Here is a 20,829-nt window from a genome sequence, read left to right on the forward strand (position 1 = left end):
ATTTTTTCCCAAAATATCAGGCACTTTGAAAAGTAATACTAACATTGTTCCTATGTATAAATTTCTGTTTCTTATTTTCAGGTAATCTGACAGCATTTTTGACTAGTAAATCAATGTGTTGAATTTATGACTTTTTTAAGATTGTAGAAAATGAGATACACACTTCATGGGACCCAGACATTGCTATTACATTGGCTTCTATAACAGAGCTTGAAATCATTCTGTCTTTCAGACAAAACATCGTTTCAGTAAAGGATGGCTTCCTGACAGTTATTTATCTTGAGTGCCTATAAACTTTTGGATTAATTGCGTGTTTTGTACAAATGTCAGTTACTGATTTAGTTTTGATGGATCTATTCATGTCCTGTTGGAGTGTTAGGTGAGTCAAGGTATTGCTTATTATCTGTCTTCTTTGGCTGACCCTTATAAAGTAAAAATCAGATATCATGAGAGAAGCACTTTTTCTTATAGAGTCTTCAGGAGACCAGAAAAAATTTTTTTTCTTATGTCAGTTGATAGAAAATAAAATAATAATAATAAAAAAGTATGGAGATATGAGATACTTAAGATTTGAGTACTTTTGTTACCTTTTACTAGTTTAGCAACTTTAGACATCTAAATGAAATGTAACTAATGAGGATGTAATTCCATTAACAGATATTTCTAGTTAAATAAAGAAAATTCAGCAGTACAGACATTCTTATATGTTTATCTGGATTCTTATACAGTGATGTTTGGTTTGGTTGTGATACGTTACAATACATGCATATGCAAAGATTTTTGGCAGTTAATCTAGATCACTAATTCCTCACATTCATCTGATTTTTTTTTTAAGATTTATTTATTTGTGCATGCAGAGCTGGGTACAGCCAGAGGCTCAGGGGCGGTGAGAGGTTTCACCAGAGACAGAGTGGGGAACAGAACAGGCAGATCGACGAAGAACACTGCTGAGGGGAGCAGCGGGCGGGGCAAGGGAGGTCTGCCACGCCATGTGGTCACCTCTGGGGCAGGCGGGAATCGAACCCATGCGGAAGCGGCTTTAGATTCTTAGCGCGCTGTGCTTTAACCCGCAGCGCCACCAGGGAGGGCCCACATTCATCTGATTTTTTAGCTATTCTACATTTCATTCTTGCTGAGTTCATTTTGTAGTTCTTAGAGACCATATCATAGATGTTCTGTGTTATCTATATACAGTCAGACAACCATCAATATCTTAGTCATTATTAAGGGGATATTCGGAAGCCTCTAATTCAATCTTTCTGTACCTTAATTTCCTCATTCCTGATATTTTACACAGATACTTTTCTATGTTGATATGATGATAAATCACCATATTTATTAGCGCTAATTCTCCCATAGTCAGAAAGGCATGACCAAAAAATCTGCATTTCTCCCATACTTATATTATGTCTCTTTCCCTCTAACAAAGTCCCAATTATTAAATCACAGTATGGATATATCACTTCACCCTGCCCCTCATGACACTTTATCTTGCATTTCTTATTTTACTTTGCTCAAGGAATAGAGACTGTCCAGAACTATACAATTATCCAAATTCTTGCTGTCCAATATTTAATTACCTGACAAACATGACTATTTACCTGATTTTTGCAAATACCTATCCTCAGCTTTCTTATTACCAGGCTCTGGTCTACTATGTTATATATTTGGCTTTCATAAGAAGGAATTCCTGAGCATTCTGGTCTCAGCAATTCAGAATAATGCCTTCTCTCCTCTGGATCAGATATGACATTAGTTCATTAGTTGATGACATTGTTCTTTTGTAGAGCCTGTCTCCATATCCCTAATTCATCAATTTGGTTCTTGATTTCTTACTCTATGGGCCAGTCCACACTCATACCACTGACGGATTTTAAAACAATATCAACTCAGGGCATAGCATTTTTATTTTTATAGTTAAATTAATTTAGGGGGATAGAATAGGAGTTCTGAGGATTGGTCTAATCAGACAGATAAGCAGTATAATAATAAACACATTCTGGGAGAAAAATGTAGGCTAATGGAATTATCTCTAATTAGACTGTTTTTTTTTTCTATTAATTTATATGATATAATGACATGTTAGTAGATTCCTAATGGATGAATATTTTTTTTTGCCAATTTGTATCATCCTTTCCAAAGATAACTTGTATGCATTTTCCAAACTGCCAATAATCTGTCACAGTGAACTGCCTGGCTTCTTATTTGATTTGCAAAATTCTTTTTTGACTTTTAGTAAGACTCACAATATAGTTTAAATGTAGTCATGTGGAAAAAATGGCCAATTATGAATATTACCTATGTGCCTCCCTTCATCTCTTCATATATATTCTAGTGTCATTAATATTAAAACTAAATTAAATTTTGCTATAGCCACTTTCTTTAATATAACTGTCAGTTCCAGTAGATTTTAGGAAATAAGTTGAATTACCTCAGTCTTAATGAGGGCTCAAGAGAGTAGGAAAATACTATTCATTAAAGACTATGCACATATTTTCATGCAGATTCATGGAAAAGTAGATAATTATTTGCAATTGCTGACCTTTTAAATACATATTGTAAAGAAAGAGGTCAAAAAACTAAGAGACCTCCTTGGGCCATCTCACTAATAGAAAATAAGTAAAACTAGATAGTGTTAAATTGATGGAAATTGAAGTCTATAAAGAACAGTCAAACTCATGCTTTGTCTAAAATTGGCACTCTCTTCCCTAGCACAGTTTTTCTTTCTTTCTTTTTTTGAAACAAGAACTTAAAACTAGTGATGTCAGATCTTTAACTTAAAAGAAAAAAAAAAAAAGAGTGCCAAATGAGAACACAGGGAAAAATGAAGTATAGGAAGTCTTTATTTTTAACAACTTCCAAGTTTAAATGTTAGTAATAAAAAGAGCTGTAGGAACCACAATTTGTTTTGAAGAAAACAAATTTTCAACTTCTGGAATGTACTTAAAATGTTGATTTATATTTGCTTTAGGTGTTTTATGTACTACTGTTTTCAGATTGATTATAACACAATTGAATTCAGGAAAAAAAATCTGAACAATTTTATTCCCGGTTTATCTCTGGTTATATATGTACTAAGTATAACTCAGTGTGGCACATAATGCCCAAACCATACAGAGTAAGGTATAGAAGAACATAAAAATAAGGACATTTGATTTTTGGAGGAAAGTGTGCCCAATAACAGTACGTGCTTGTTTCAAGCCCTCATACAACCTTTGTTTTACAAAAAATAACGAGCCAAGAAGCATGTCTTTTGTACCACTTTTCCCCTTAAGCTTCAAGTATTTCTGTTCTATTAATTTCATGTGGGTCAAACATAAGTGTGCCTGTTCCCAAATAGCATGATTTAATTTGGAAATATATGCTTGTATCTTTAAAGACTCTAAAAAGTTTTCTGGTCATCCATGATGAGAAATACTAAAGGGAGCAATTAACAGGAGTTGCTTGGTTGGTACTTATTTCTCTCATTTAGCATAACAGTGTTCAGTATACTTATGTAACATTATCATGGCTGTGAAAAGAGCAGTGACTAAGTAAGAAAAACCAGGATTGTCATTTTGTTTGTTTTTTAAGGTTTAATTATTTTTGTATGTAAGAACTGAGATATAGGCTAGAGGTGAGGGGACAGAGAGTGAGAAGAATCACCAGAGATAGGGTGGGGAACAAAACAGTCAGATCTACTGAAATACACTGCTGAGGGGGCAGGAGGGGTCTGCTGTACCATGTAGGTCAGCTCCCTCATTGGGAATTGAACTCAGGCTTTGGGGGTAGGGTAAGTCAAGGTGGGAGTGCTGAGACTGAAGCTATAGGCTACCAGGGAGGGCCCAGAACTCTAGTTTTATGTGTATACCAACTAAGCATTATGTGGACTTGAGCAATGATGAATCCATATGGAAATAACTTTGCATCCATATTTCTCTTTAAAACAAGTATTTGGAGTCCTGGGATCTAAGGAACTACCTCACTTCCCTTATATTTTTCCTTCTATTATGGATGATATTTGGTCTTCATTAGAGTTTGTTAGGAAATTCCAAATATGTCGGCTAATGAAAGCAACTGAATTATATTTTGTTTATACAAAAAGTGTAGAAACACATAATTACATAAAACAAAAATATGCAAAATGTGTATAAGAGTCCACAATATTTTTCTTCTGTAATTTTTAAAAGTATTTTGTTCATTTTTGCCTTTTGAAAACTTAGTTTCATTTTTTTTTTATTTTTATATGTGAATCCATATTGACTTATTATAAGACAATGCATTTCTTCTCTATACGTTCTTTGAGCCTATATTCAAACATATTCTGTATGATTTTAATGTTTTGACACTTATTGAGACTTGCTTTGGGGTCTATCATATGGCTTATTTTGGTAAATGTTCTTCATGTGTTTTTGTAAAACTGTTAGATATAACTTCTCATATATACTAAAAGCTGTCAACCTTAAATTTTGTTATTCATCTAGTCCCTAATTTCTTTCACCACCCATTATTCTGTTAGTTACAGAGAAAAGTTTGTTAAAATTTTCACTGTGAAAGATAAAGGATGGTTTCACTTATAGGGGAAATATAAGGAAACTGTTTAAGGGACCAGAGAAGAAAATAAAAACCACAAAACACACTCACACACACAAAATAAACAGACAAAAATAAACCAGGGACATTCTGCAGGGGAGGGGGAAAGACAGGGATCAAAATCAGGTTGGAAACAGCACAAGAGGCTTTAGAGATGGTGTACAGATGAATTGATGATGGAAATTCTGAGAACTATGCCTGAGAAAAGAAAGCAAACTGTAAATATATATATATATATATATACATACACACATACATACATATATGTGTATATGTAAATAAATGATTTAAAAATAAATGAAAATAGGTGTCATAACCACTAAATAAATAAAAATGTTATTTTATTTGAAAATTGACCGTGACAGTATAATTGAATATTTTATTTGTATTTTCAAACTTCACATTTAAGTTTTATAGTCTCTTTTACTTAAGTAGAGATCAGGGTTTTTTTTTTTTCCTCATGTGTTTTATCCACTTTCTGCAGCACAATCACTTCTGTATAGATATTCAGTGGTTATTTTTGGAGGAAAAGTTGAATAATAGGAGAGTGAGAAGAGGTACCGAATGTCAAAATACAGAAAATACTCAGACATTATAAAGTGATGGCTGAACAACTACCAAAGAAGTTAAAATGGCTTACCATATTTTACCAGAAGGGAAATTTTACATTTCTTTGTATATAATAGATATTCAAAGATATCTATAGTATAGTATCTCTATCAAAGATTCTAATATTTTTGTTTTCTCCTCAACCTGGGAGCACTTTTGCCTTCTATTGGCACTTTCATTAAATGAATTAGCATTACTGATAGACAGCTACAGTGTGGACTTACATTTACAAACACACAAACATTTTGGTCTGCATTTGAAGAATTATTCACCATCTTTTTTTTTTTTTTTTTAAACTGGAAAACTAACATTTTTATGAAGATTTGATTTTTTTATTTATCCACCATCTTAACTGACACCTCATAATTAAGACCTGGGAAATGCTTAAATTAGAATTCACAGATATATCTAGCCATCCTACATTAGTATCCACTCTTTAAAATAAACTACAACAATTTTCAAGTATTTTGCTTTCTGAAATCCTTTACAATCTTTGACATAATTGAAAACTCCTAAATTTAAGTTTATGAAGGCTTTATATACCCATACTTCCTATATTGGGGTTAAACCATAAATTTAAAAAAATATATATTTATTTATTTAAAAATAATAACACTGCTGTGGCCCTCCCTGGTGTGGCGCAGCGGGTTAAAGCACAGCACTAAGAAGCTAAAACCACTTCTGCATGAGTTCGATTTCCGTCTGCCCCGTAGATGATCCACATGGCGCAGCAGACTGCTCCTGACCCGCCCACTGCTCTCCTCAGCAGTGTACTTCGCTGATCTGCCTGTTCTGCTCCCTACTCTGTCTTGGGTGAATCCTCTCACTGCCCTGCACATCTGGCCTGTACCCCGCTTCTGCATGCACAGGAAAATAAATCTTAACAAAACAAAACAAAACAAAACAAAAAAACACTAATTTTCAGGAAACAAATTAGTGAGAGAGTGGTATTGTTTTATATTTTTAAAATCTCATCAATATCTGCCTTAATAGAAGATTTCTAGTCTTAATTATCTGCTTCTGTAGTCAATCTGTTGCAATGTTCCAGTTAAAGTATGGAAGAAAATCTGGCCTGATACACTTTTTTTCACATAATTGTAGATATTAAAGTTATCCTAATCCTGACAAATGGCAGTTTCTTAATAGTTGAAATGTGAAAACTGAAACCATTTCAGTGAGTATCTTGTATTTTTTTTACAATAAAATAGTCAATCTTACATGCTAGTTGGTATTTTCCTATGTATTATTTTATATCATACATTCATCATTTGAAAAATGTTTTCTTGAGTAATGCAATTTTCGTAATGATGACATACTCTCTGTACAAAATAAAAATAAATATGTGTATTAATATCAAAAGTGACCTCATCAGAAACAATGCTATATATTAGAAACATGTGAAACCCATCATGACAAATGCCAGTAATACAGAATTTTAATTTTTACTCTAAACATGAATATTTTCATTTGTAGCAAATACAGTCAGTTACTTTTTATGAAGTTCTACTTTGTCATTTTTGAGAACTGTTCCTTAAATACCAAAGTCTGATCTACCATAGTTTATCTACCTATAGTTAATTTAAATAAAATACCATTCATTCATTATTAATTAATGAAAAAAAATTAGATCAGATCACAAATTAAGCAAGTGATTTTTTTTTTTTCAGGAGATTTCACTTGAGTAAAAAATAGAAGTGCTTTATGTATACTCACCATTTCATAACATAGTTTTTTTAAAGATTTATTTATTCATACAGAACTGGGGTACAGGTCAGAGATGCGGAGGGTGAGAGAATTCACCAGGGATAGAGTGGGGAGCAGAAAAGGCAGATCAACGAAGTACACTGCTGAGAGCAGCAGGCGGGTCAGGAGAGGTCTGCCACGCCATGTGGATCTCCTCCCGGGCAGGCAGGGATCAGACTCATGCGGAATTGGCTTAAGATTCTTTTGCAGTGCATTAACCCGCTGCACCACCAGGGAGGGCCCGATTTTTTAAAAAAAGATTACTTATGCATACAAAACTGGGCTATAGGCCAGAGATGCTGGGGTGATAAGAGGATTCACCAGAGACAGAGTGGGGTGCAGAATAGGCAGATCGATGAAGTACACTGCTAAGGGAAGCAGTGGGTGGGTCAGGAGAGGTCTGCCAAGCCATGTGGGTCACCCCCCACGAGGTGATCAAACTTATGCTGACATGGCTTTAGCTTCTTAGTGCTGTGCTTTAACCCGCTGTACCACCAGGGCGGGCCATAACATTGATTTTAAAAAAGACATCTACTGAAGATTGAGGCTTAATAAAGTTGGCAACTTTCTTAGTGTCATCACTGTTAGTCAACAGTGAAACAAATTTCTCTTTTTCCTGCAAGTAGATGTAGGTTTTTCAATGGCTTTTAGTTAATTCTATTGTCACTGCCTTTATTTGTGCTAAAAGATCAGCATTTTAAATCACTATTGCTTTAGAGTATCAGTCATTTTTCAACACTGTAATAGGCAAATTATGTCTTAGAGTTATAAAAATAATCCTGAGGATCTCATAGATCTCTGAAGGGCCATCAGAGATCCTCTGAAGGGATCTTGAGGGATGTTTGGTTCACACTTTAAAAATCACTATGAAACCTTCAGAATTGGGGCCTGCAAGATGGCACAAGAGGTTAAGTCTCAGCACTATGAAGCTATCTGCAGCTCTAGTTCAATCCTCTGCCAGGGAGCTGACCCACATGATGCAGCAGACCACTCCTGTATGGCCCCCTGCTCTACTCAACAGTGTATTTCAGAAGATCCCCCTATTCTGCTTCTCACATTGTCATTGGTGAATCTTCTCAGCCCCTGTTCCTCTGGCCTATACCCCAGCTCGTGTATGCATGAATAAATAAAAATAAATCTTAGGAACTAAAAAAAAAATCAGAAATTCAGAATTACTCTAATTCTTTCCTAGGCTCAATTTCATATTACTTTAAATTTTGTGTTCAGGTTTTGAGTCCATCAATATAAATCTCTAGAAACAATAACTAGTACAGAGCAGACACCAGATGTTAGTGGTTGTAGCAGTATAAGTAGCATACTAGAAGTGTTTATTTTCAAAAGCATTGAACATGCAATTTAGCTTTGCCAGTTTGTAATATAGCCTATTTTTTAAAGATTTATTTATTTATGTATACAAGAACTGGGGTATAGGTCAGAAGTGTGGGAGGCAGGTAAGAGGATTCACCAGAGACAGAGTGGAAAATAGATCAGGCAGACTGACCTAAATACAAGGCTGAAGGAAGCAGTGAGTGAGACAGGAGAGGTCTGTTGTGCCATGTGGGTCATCTCCCTGTTTAGGGATCAAAATGCTGCAGTGGCTGCAGATAGCTTCATAGTACTGCCATTTAACCTGCGTGACACCAGGGAGGGCCACTTCTTTTTTTTTTTTATAACTAGTGAAACAGTGTGATTTAATTTTTGCTGCATGACTTGTACTGAGGATTACAGCTGCATGATTTCGAGGTATAGGTTCATTCCTCTTCAGATGTGTTACTATACCACAGCTACCAGCAAGGAACCCATGATAGTCTATTGTACTCCCTTCACTCTTTGTTCCCCACCTTCCCTCCTCTGATAGCCACAATTTAGGGTTATATTAGGGTTTGTTTTAGTGTTGTTTTATCTGTTCCTTTGTTTGGTCTCTATATTTTACACAAATGATTGATCATCTCTTATTTGTCTTTTTTCTTTGAATGTATTTAACACAATCCTCTCCAATTCCTCCATATTGTTGCAAATGGCATGATTTGATTATTATTTATTTAATTATGTTAAAAGAGTGATTTATTTATGCATACAAGAACTGGGGTACAGGCCAGAATTGCAGGGAATGAGAGGATTCACCAAAGACAGAGTGGGGAACAAAAAAGGCAGGTTGACTAAAATACCCTGCTGAGGGAAGCAGAAGAAGACAGGAGAAATCTGCTCTGCCGTGTAGGTTACCTCCTTGGCCAGTTATTGAACTCAAGCTGCAATGACTGAGGATAGCTTCATAGTGCTGAGTGAGACTTAACCCCTTGCACCACCAAGAAGTCCCTGGTCATTTTTTTTTTTTTAATAACTAATACTGTATTCTAAAAATATATAAATGACACATTTGTCATTGGGTGACTATGTTTTTCTATATATTGGCTACTTTAAGTAGAACTATAATTAATATAGATGGGTGTAGATTCCTTCAAATTAATGTTTTTGCATTAAAATACTGTGTCATATGGTAGATCTATTTCTAATAGTTTAAAAAAAAAAAAAACACCATACTGTTTTCCATAGGGTTTGAACTGGTTTATATTACCATGAATACTATGCAAGGATTGCTTTTCTACCCATCTTCTCCAACCCTTGTTATTGCTGATCTTTTTGGTAGGGTATGAGATATTACCTTGTTGTATTTTGGTTTGTATTTTCCTGTTGATAAATGATGGTGACCACTTTTTTCATAGCTTGGTGAATTTTTTATGTCATCTTTGGAGAAGTGTACACTTAGCTCTTTTGCCCATTTTTGATTTGGTTTCTCACTTTTCATGTATTGAGTTGTATGTGTTCTTTATAGATCATTAATATTAGCCCTTTATTTTAATGTGTGATTCACAAGATCATATAGCTTTTATGTGAAGACCATAATTTGTTTTGCTGAATCCAAAATTCAAAATCTTTATATGCTCATTCCTACTTTCAAAGATCCCATCATTCCTATCCACTACTCCATCAATCTTTTGTTGACTGTCAGCTGTGCACATATTGTGGGTTAGTCCTTAGTTCAGTAGGTTAGATTCTGCATGTTTAGGAAAAGGATATGTCTGAAATATACTGACTTCCATGCTGCTCATTTCTTGCCTAACAACAAACATCTTTTTCTTTCTTCATGTATACAATAGAGATGAGACACTTAAATGACAGCTTGTTCATATATCACAATGTGTAATATACTTTTCTTGTCAAAACTCTCTTGTTTTCTAGCATGCTGTTTCTATACATACTATCTTGACTTAAAATAACTAGACTTTTCTTCAGATTGATTTCAATGCATCTCATGAAGTTAAGTGTGTTAACAGTTAGCTTTCTCACAATTTATGCAAATAGTCATGTAATGACTATCATTTAATACAGAAAAGTTCACTCTTGTGTGCTAAAATGAGTGTGTCAATGAAGGAAGGAAGTCTTGATTAACAAATGATGAATAACATTTAAATTCTTACTGATTTTGATTATGGTTCTGCTGGAGCCATTATCACTCACATTCTGATAGTAGTGTTAACCTAGTTGCAATATAACATAAATACATCAAAAATATTATTTTAAAATGTACTAATTTTCTTTAATACATAAAACTATCGTTTTAGTCAACAGTTAACATTACTTAATTTTTAAGTAATGTTAACATTACTTAATATTTAATGTGCTAAATTAGAAAACAAACTAAAATAAATTTATAGCCTCAGAATTACCTTTTCAATATAAACTTGAAAGTATATTTAGCAAAAAATCATTCACAGAATACCTGTTAAGATCATCAGTTATTATGTGCAAGTTATTGTAGTTGAAGTTTTAGAATAAGTAAAGGGGCAAGATTCATAACCTGTATTTTTTAAGTTTGGTGAAATACATTAATAATTTTTTGTTAATGCCCTCTAAAGGAAATCATGTTAGAATTTCAGATCTTTCAAAGAAAATCTCATTAAGTAGGCTTATTCTGAAGTACGATAGAGATCAATCATTTTTGTAACTATTTTATTGAAATGGAATATGCATATTACAATTATTTATCCAGTAATATATTCAGATTCCTGAAATACATTGGATCATAAAATAGTGACTCTTTCAATTGGAAGTTTCTAATTTTGGTACCATTCAATTTTATCAGTATGTTAGAGAATTGCACAGATGAAATCAAAGATGTGATGTCTTACTGATTAGATTATCTTTCTTATTTTGTGAGTTTGCTTTTAGATTTAGTTTCAATAAATTAAGGTAACTTAATATGAAAATTAACCTTTGACAACTATTCTCCCTAAAAATAAAACTCATACAATTAATGGTAAATGTAGTATTCTTGTGAAAGATTGGTACATTCTGTAAAATCTTATTAACCTCCATGTATTGGGTGGGCTTTATTTTGGTTAGTCACATCTGTTATTGCTAAAATGTATTTTTAAATGCTTCATTACAAGGTACAAATGCATTTCTTCTTAGAATTCAAATTTACATCAAATATTCATTACTGGAGATTAAATTATCTACTAAGCAAATACATTTAGGGGTGAAGATACATTATTATTATTATTATTATTATTATTATTATTATTATTATTATTTTATGATTCATATAGTGGACATGTTGGTAGTTTATTTCTATGTTTCCTGGTTATGAAAATAGCTTATTTTAGTGCTTTGTGGAATAAGTAGTTCAAAGCAATATCAAATTAATTACCCAAGTATTTTCTGAAAGCTTTTATGCTAGGGATTAGCCTGGAGGTCACTGTGTCCATTTGCATGCCTTCCATAACTTACAAAGACAACTATGTACTATGTTCTTTTGCTCACAAGGAGAAGGAATGTTAAGATCTTTTTTGAATAATCTACTTCTATGCTAATTTTTAGATGGAATGTAAGGAGCAATTTTCTTCTTTCTTATTTAGATGATTTCCAAACTCAGAATCAGTCTATTGTGTTCTTGGAAAGTAACTTTGATTTCCTGAAATTTTATTTCTTCTTGAGTAGAAAGGTCTCTTTCCTCTAGCCATCCACATAAATTTTTGTTATTATATCTTGATACTGTGCTTTATAACATTCAATATTTTATTGATTTCAGCAAGCATCTAAAATTGGAAGACCACTTGTTCCTTTTACATAGCAGTGTCATATAGTAAAATCTGATATTTTCTATATCCAATATATTAGTTCATTCTTAATTTCCTTTCTGTAATATGGTAGCAATAAAAACATTTTTGGTGCAGTTACATGTGCCAGCATTTAGAGCAGCTATTCAAGACATGCTTTATATCAGTATGTTATTTCAAAAGTTAAATACTTAGTTACTTTTCCACACAATAAGCAGCTTGGAATTGTGTGCATGATATTGTGTAGCACATAAGAAAAACCTTAATGGACATTAATAAACATGCTGATTTTATTTCTGTGTAACATTAGTATAATTCTTTCGATGTTTTCTTTTCCCATTCATTTACAGTACATACTTGGCACTCACTGTGGTACTAGCAACACTGTATGCATTTTGCTTCCTCTAGTTCTAACATTGGTTTTGCCTTGCATCTCATCCAGTAGCAGGTGTTGACCACGATATAGCAGAAATGTGTCTGTCAAAGCCAAAATCCTCCCATTCCAGTCTCCACTGGCCAATGGAATGCTAGTGCCAGACTTCCAAATTCAAAGCTCAGGCATGCCAATTTATCATGCAGCGTGCTCCAAGTACTAGTCATGGAAATTCTTACTTCAAAATTTAAGCAGAGCAAAACCTGTGTCAAACAATAACTATGTAATTAAAGATGACACACTCAATTGTTTAGCTTTCTCTGCAATTAGTTAATTGCAATTATATAATACCAATAATATTTCTCCTTGAAACCAACAAGATATCTAATTACAACTGTCCTCACTAAATGTTAAAAAACCCCAAAACATCAATAAAGCAGGCATTTTAATGTTAAAATATGATTAATAACTAAAAACATTTGGCCAAACTACGTGGATCATTAAGACAAAAGTCTTAATGATCACTGATAGATTTGAAATAATTTACATTTCAAGGTTACATAAATTCAGAACACAGGACTCATAGGGTCTTTTTTTAAAAGATTATTTATTTATTTATGTATTATTTATTTATGTATTATTTAGGCCACCTTGCAGTGCTGTGACCTAACCCATTGTGCCATCAGGGAGGGCCAGGGTCTTTTTTTTTTTTAAGATTTATTTATGCTTACAGAACTGGGGTACAGGCCAGAGGTGTAGAGGTGGTGAGAGGATTCACCAGAGACAGAATAGTAAGTAGAACATGGATATCTATAAAGTACACTGCTGAGGGGAGCAGCAGGTGAGACAGGAGAGGTCTGCTGGGTCATGTGGGTCACCTCCTGGCTGGGGATGGATCCTTGGAAGAGGTTGTGACTAGCTTGCAGTGCTGCTTCTTAACCCTTTGTCCCACCAGGGAGGGCCCAGGGTCTTGTAATCTCTTTTGGAAGACACAAAAGAAATTTAAGCAATTTGGTAATTTAAAAATACAGTTTTAAAGGAAGTAGAGTTAAAAAGTCATCTGTGGTGGCCCTCCCTGGTGGCGCAGCGGGTTAAAGCACAGCACTGAGAATCTGAAGCTACTTCCGCATGAGTTCGATTCCCGCCTGCCCCGGAGGAGACCACATGGCGAGCCAGACCTCTCCTGACCCGCCCACTGCTCCCCTCAGCAGTGTACTTCGTCGATCTGCCTGTTCTGCTCCCCACTCTGTCTCTGGTGAAGCCTCTCACCGCCCCTAACCCCCAAGACAGAACCCCAGAACTGTATGAATAAATAAATAAATCTTTAAAAAAAAAAAAAAGTCATCTGTGGTATACTTCATTTAAACAAGTATTAAATGTATCGGTTAATTGTAATATTGGGAATAGTTGTTAACAAATTGTTCCCTCTATTTTTGTTAGATTTATTTACTTATGCATATGGAACTAGGGTACAGGCCAGTGGTATGGGGCAGTGAGAGGATTCACTAGAAGACAGAGTGGGGAGCAGAACATGCCAATTGATGAAGTACACTGCTGCGGGGAGCAGGTCAGGAGAGGTCAGGCAGATCAGGAGAGGTCTGCAGCACCATGTGGATCACCTCTGGGACCGGGCATCCGACTCATGCTGAAGTGGCTTTAGCTTCTTAGTGCTGGGCTTTAATATGCTGCACCACCAGGGAGGGCCCTTTATTATTTTTAAAGGCCAGTGTTTTTATAATCATATGCATATAAAATTTATTCACAACTTTTAGAATGCATTTCATATATAAATAAATGGATACTCTTTTAGCTTAATATAAAAAGTTCTCATGTCTCTTTCAATCCAGTCATCTACTACAGAATTCAAGATTTGAAAAATCTGAGTTCTATTAGATAGAGATAATGTGCAAAGTGATATTAGATTTATAATTTTGAACAAATACCTACATGGTAAATTTCTGTGAGAAGTGGGATCTTGGATCATATCCTTAGCTGTTTTTCCAGATTTTTTTCCTGTTGATGTTATGTAAATAACAATTAATATTTACAAAGAAATTACTGCTTTTTTAAGTGACTGTATGATCAGGTTGGTACATTTCTATTTTAACTAGAGTTTAAAAATATTTAAAAAACATATAGATGCTATATGCATTACACTAAACCCCCTATAAAACACTGCAATCAAGACTGATAGAACAGTAAGAAATTCCAGAGGGAACAAAAACTTGACTAAGAGAACTGTGTGCAAGTAATAAAATCAGAAACCTAGAGCTTTGAGGATTAATAGCAGATGTTACCAAGGGTGATGAAACAACATTTGAGTACAAAAAGAAATGATGAAATTCTTATAACATTAAAGACATTGAATCAGCAGTTCATAGATCTCCCATACCAAGAATATAAGCATAGATAATTTTTAGTTTAAGAATAAGATCTATCTTCAAAAATTAATTATATTCAAGTTCTTCCAGAGAACAGTTCAAGAGGGACCACTATCTCATTATATGAGATGTGTATAACTTCAAACCAAAATCAGACAGAAGAGATTCCTAAAATGAATACTGCATACTGACTTTACTTAGAAAAATAAATCCTGGTGAGGGCTTCCTGGTGATGCAGAGGATTAAGTCTCAGTGCTATCAAGCTATCGCCAACCACTGCAACATGAGATAGATCCTCAACCAGGGAGCTGACGCACATGGCACAGCAGACCTCTCCTGTCTGACCCGCTGCTCCCCTCAGCAGTATACTTGGTTAGTTGTCCTGTTCTGCTCCCCACTCTGTCTCTGGTGAATCATTTTACCTCTTCTCCACCTATGGCCTGTACACCCAGTTCTTGTGTACATAAATTAATAACTCTTTACAAAAATAAACAAATAGGGCCCTCCCTGATGGCACAACGGTTTAAAGCACAGCTCTGCAAGCTAACTGCATCTGCTTCAGTGCAAGTTCAATCCCCCGCCCCAGAAGTGACCCACATGGCATGGTAGACCTCTCCTGACCTACCCGCTGCTCCTTTCAGCAGTGTATTTCTTAAGTCTACCTGTTCAGCTACCCACTCTGTTTCTGGTGAATCCTCTAGCTGCCCCTGCACCTCTGGCCTGTGCCCCAGCTCTGTATGCATAAATAATCTTTAAAAATATATTAAAATTAAATAAATAAACATTCTTGAGAAAATAATGTGATGGGGAAAATTTAACAATATTATAAAAATATAACTTAGTTGACAATAGCATTCTGTAAGAATATATGTTATTGCTCAGGAAGGAAGTCTTTCCCCTCACCCAAAACACTAGCAACTTTATCTGGATTATTAAGAGTTCATGTCATACTTTGCTCTAGTTTCCCTTCTTTTTTTTTTAAGTTTTTTTTTTTTTAATGAGTCATTTATTTTGCATATAGAACTGGGGTATAGGCCAGTAAGTACAGAGGTGGGGGTGAGAGGATTCACCAGACACATAGTGGGGAGCAGAACAGGCAGATGTACAGAAATACAATTCTGAGGGGAGCAAAGGGTGGGTCAGAAGAGGTCTGCCATGCCATGTGGGTCAGCTCCCTGGCCAGGGATTGAACTAGTGCTGCAGTGGATGTGGTAGCTTCTTGGTGTGTTTTAACCCATTGTGCCACCAGAGAGGGCCCACTTTCCATACAATTTTTAAGTTTACTGACTTCTAGGATGTGATTTACAAAAAATAGGTTGTATTGATGTGGTTTATAGAACAGGTATAGGAATAAATAGCTAGACTGTAGAAAAAAACATGCACAGAAATCATATTTTGATTGCTAACCTGTGTTTAATTTGCACAAGATATACAAATTTTTTTTTTTAAGATTTATTTATTTGTGCATACAGAACTGGGGTACAGGCCAGAGACTCAGGGGTGGTGAAAGACTTTACCAGAGACAGAGTGGGGAGCAGAACAGGTAGATCGACGAAGTACACTGCTGAGGGGAGCAGCAGGCAGGTCAGGAGAGGTCTGCCACACCATGTGGTCACATCCGGGGCAGGCAGGAATCGAACTCATGAAGAACTGGTTTCAGCTTCTTAGTGCAGTGTTTTAACCCGCTGCGCCACCAGGGAGGGCCAAGATATACAGATCTTATTGCATACCTCTGAGTAATAACACCATGCAATTTTGCAAGTAATTGTCATGTAAGAATTTTTATGTTATTTTATATGCAGTATAGAAATCCCTATAAATTAATCACATAGTTTTATATTGAGTCATGTTAACTACAGTACAAAACAATGTTAACCATCATGACAACTAGTTTTGGAACTAAGTTCTAAGTGGATTATTTTGGTGTTGATAGAAGGACCAAGACTAATGAAAGAACACTTTGGCACTAATCATGTTCTCTTCTGTAGTTCCATGGTGCTTTTTAAGTCATTAATTTAAGAATTTAATAATTCTGCTTTGATTTAGTGCAGTTCAGTAAAAGCCCATAACAGCTACCAAACTAAGTTTCTCTAGTGTCCTGTCTCATTCATCTTTCAGTATCCCACATTTATTAATAGATAGTTCATATGTCGAATAGTTTTATTTAAAAAGAATAAAAAAGTATCTTTTGTTCAGAATATGCTTTCTAAATGTCTTTCAGAAATTTGGTACAGCTGTATAAAAGTGATGATGACATAGACATTTTGAAGACGATTAAGACTCAGTGGACTTCTTTGGGCCTTGAAGATGTACAGTTTGTAAATTACTCTGTGCTGCTCGATCTGCCAGGCTCCTCTCCCAGCTCTGTTACGCTGAGCAGCAGCGGCCAGTGCTTTCACCCTAATGGCCAGCCTTGCAGTGAAGAATCCAGGAAACACAGCAGCCAAGATCTGCTCTACTCATATGCAGCTTATTCTGCCAAAGGAACTCTCGAGGTAATATGACCATTTGTCTCTGTCATTTACTGTGAAATGGAATTAGAAAACAACAGCTTTCATCTAAATTGAACTAACTGGCAAGATGCAACATACAAAAGTAACCATTAAATGTTCTCAGTGTGTAAGTGCCAGGAAAGGGGAAAAAGATTTGGATTGCCTGACCCTTTTCTTGTCATATTTTGAAAGTGAAAACATGTTAGAAGAATTTAATTCAAAAGTGTTGAAGGTGTGACCGAGTCATTCGAATTTTGTTTAGTCTACACGGTACAAATTCATTTCATTTTTTTGTTTTGAAGGAGCAAATGTTAAAAGATGGTTAGGGAACAGAAAGAATATAAGTGGAGACTGCTATGTTTTCAAACTATGTGCAAACAGAAAACATGAAGTGGAAAATCAATGTGATTATTCATACATTAAAGATTGGAGATGCAGTGCTTCTGCTTTCATGATGGAAAACACATGAGCTATAGGGCCAGGTGTATCTTATTTTGACTTTCTCTAGCTTAGCTGGTGTTTTGGTACAGTGTTTTATTGGCACCGTGGTTAAGTGCATGGTTTTTGGATGACATGGATTAGTTTCAAATCTCAGATCCACAATTACCTGCTGTTATTTAACCATCTAGAGTTGAGTTTCATCATCTTTGTAATGGGGATAGTAATAGCTCCAACTTCATTAGACTTTTGTGAGGACTAAATTAGTTAATCTATGTAAATCTGGCAGACAGAGCCTAGTTCATAGTAAGAACCAGTTAGGTAATAAGCATAATTGGTCACTTGTATGTTCTCTTCCATGTAAAAATGTCATTTTAATATGCATATTTAGTATTTTATAAAAATGTGCATTATCTCATTTAATACAAGTGAAATGTCACATGTCTGATGTCAATGAGGATACTGATTTTTAAGACTAACATAACAGATGATTAGTATTGGAAATATTTAAACCATTTAAGGATACTTTCAGAAATACTCAAAATATCTTAACTTGCATGCTTTTTCCTATTTGGGGTGAGAGTACTGAAGCTTAGCATTATTTCTATTGTATCACTCTTTAATTTTTAGTGGCAGGGTATCTATAGCCAGTATCACCTTCAAAATCTTACTATTATTTAAAATTCAATGCAATATTAAATGCCAGAATTATTTCAAGTGTAAGACATATTATTTGATTGATAAATTTACACTGTGTCTGGTAGGTGATAATTACATACCTGTAATTAATGAAAATGGAGAAAGTCAGTCTAGCACCACCAAGCACAGGGAAGGTTCACTATTGATTTGGGCAGATGGATAAAGGAGAGTCACAGGGCCCTTGGTGGATTTATCAGGCTTTGATGCTCTTAGGAAACAAGGCACACAGACACCCCAGGCAGGGAGGCTGGCTTGGGGTACAGGCACAGGCCAGCCAGGAAGTGCTGGGAGACAGGCAGGTAGTAGAGACCCCCAGCCCCCAGGAAACTTTAAGTTCATTCTCTGGGCTCTCTCTAAAATTCTCTCTCTCATGTACTCTCACATTCTTGCCTCTTCTGTACTCATATCACTAGTTTTCTCATTGCCACTGCTGCTGCATTTTTTGTTCCACCTCTAGGCTCAGTTTTACACACCTATGCATGTCCACGCACCCATATCCAGGTGCCCACAATCAGGCATGTGTGTCCTGTACCATGCTCCAAGGGCCTTCTGCATCTACACGATTAAGGCTGCAGGTGATTTGCCACAGAGGCCAGTGTCGCAAAAGGCCTCACTAATTCACTTACCCTATAGTCAGCCAAGGTTCTTTGGTTCAGAAGCTTTTGTCTCAAGCCAAAATCTAAAGTTAAGCCATTGATTTTCTGACCCACAACCATGCTAACACCCCAGTTATTTCCAGCCTCCCCTTTATCCCAAATTCATGTCCAAAGCACTCATCTTTTCCCCTACATCAAAGCACGTGCAAAACAGGAATAGAAACACCAGGAAGTGGGGAAATTTCAATTTTCTTTGAGGCGACATGGAAAAACCATGAAGATGCAGCTTTGGTCTACGTTCCCCCTGTATGGTCGTTTTTTAGTAATTAACTTGTGGTTGTTTGTTTAATGTTCTCTTGTGACTGTACCTATTAGTGTTTTCTACACATTTATCAGTTATCAATGTTTAAATTTCCTCCTTGTTTCAAGAAAAGGAACCGAAGTCTACTACAGGAACAAGTTACTATTTCAATGTACATGAAATGGTCATATGGGAATCTTCCTCCTAACTTTAATAAATTTTATAAAATGACCATTTTTAATAAGAAATAGACAAAGTAAAATAGCTATTGAAAGGAATAATTAATGTGAATGTTGTATAACCATACAAATTAGATGATGACACTGACAATAATCCTTTTAAAGTTATATTAATAATTAAAATGCATTGTACTAAGCACTTAAGAATTTAGATACCTATATCAATAAAGGCTATGCCATTGGTATTATTCTTAATCTATATTACTGTTATTCTCAAAAATCAAAGCAATTTGTTAGTATTACATAGTCATACAGAATACATGCATGCATTATATATAGATATATATATATATATATATATATATATATATATACATTTTAGAGACAGAGATTATTGAAACACGTATATTCTAATTAAAAGACACAGGTCGTTTTCTGTAGCTCTTCAAACCATTCCCTAATGCAAATCAAGCTTGAGAGTTTGCTGATGACTCAAGCTATACCTACTTTTAGATTTTGAATACATCGTGTTTGTATGAATTTCTATCAGGCAGAGCCATTAATAAGTTCTTAAATTATTCTACTCTGACTGCCAGCAAAGCTCCCTACAACTTTTGCTTTTGACAAGGTTATTTGTAGAAGACGACTCCCCTTTTCTTTGAAGAGCTGTCATGTCCATTCATCATATGACCGTTTTGTATAAGCTTCCAATTTTTGCTCTCTGGTAACAGTCTAAACAGCATTTGTGATATCTGAGATCTACTTCGAAAACCTACTTAGTGCCAGGATGATGGATTGGTGTATTTTGCAACTTCTTTGTAATTCATTGTGCTCTAGAAAGGTGACATTGTTTACCCCATCATAATGACAGGTGGGTCAGTAAAAGGGTCTGAAGTAGAGTTGTCCTCTCAGATACAAAATACGTATTAAAATGGAAACATAAATAATTTAGCATCAGTGAAGTTAGCTTCAGGGAATAAGCAGTGATTTATATTTGTATTAAAAGGTAAATATCAACTGCAATACCATTGTGATGTTAAAGACATTGGTAGTGAGTGCTGACAATGTCTAGTCAGTTTTAAAAATAGAATGTATCACTTCACTCAATTACCCTGAAATTATTTATTTTGTCCTTTGCAGGTACAGACAACTATGCAGGTAGAAAAAGCAAAGACAGCAATTAATATTTAATATAGGTTGATCAGATTAAGTCTTGTCATTTTTATTTTTGAACAGGGACTTGTTTTTTTTTTTTTATAGATTTTTTTTTAAAGATTTATTTATTTGTGCATACAGAACTGGGGTACAGGCCAGAGACTCAAGGGC

General features: G+C 35.0%; 1 protein-coding gene across 1 annotated transcript in view; it reads left to right on the forward strand.

Moving 5' to 3' along the window:
* Window positions 1-20,829, forward strand: part of NAALADL2 (N-acetylated alpha-linked acidic dipeptidase-like 2) — an 880,510-nt gene that overhangs the window by 358,701 nt on the left and 500,980 nt on the right. Inside the window, exon 3 of the mRNA XM_004674978.1 lies at window positions 17,020-17,293. Within this exon, the coding sequence (XP_004675035.1) occupies window positions 17,020-17,293 (274 nt within the window). The remainder of the gene's footprint in view (window positions 1-17,019; window positions 17,294-20,829) is intronic.

The sequence above is a fragment of the Condylura cristata genome, unplaced genomic scaffold, assembly GCF_000260355.1.
Source record: "Condylura cristata isolate star-nosed mole 26May11 unplaced genomic scaffold, ConCri1.0 scaffold00003, whole genome shotgun sequence".
Classification (NCBI taxonomy): Eukaryota; Metazoa; Chordata; class Mammalia; order Eulipotyphla; family Talpidae; genus Condylura; species Condylura cristata.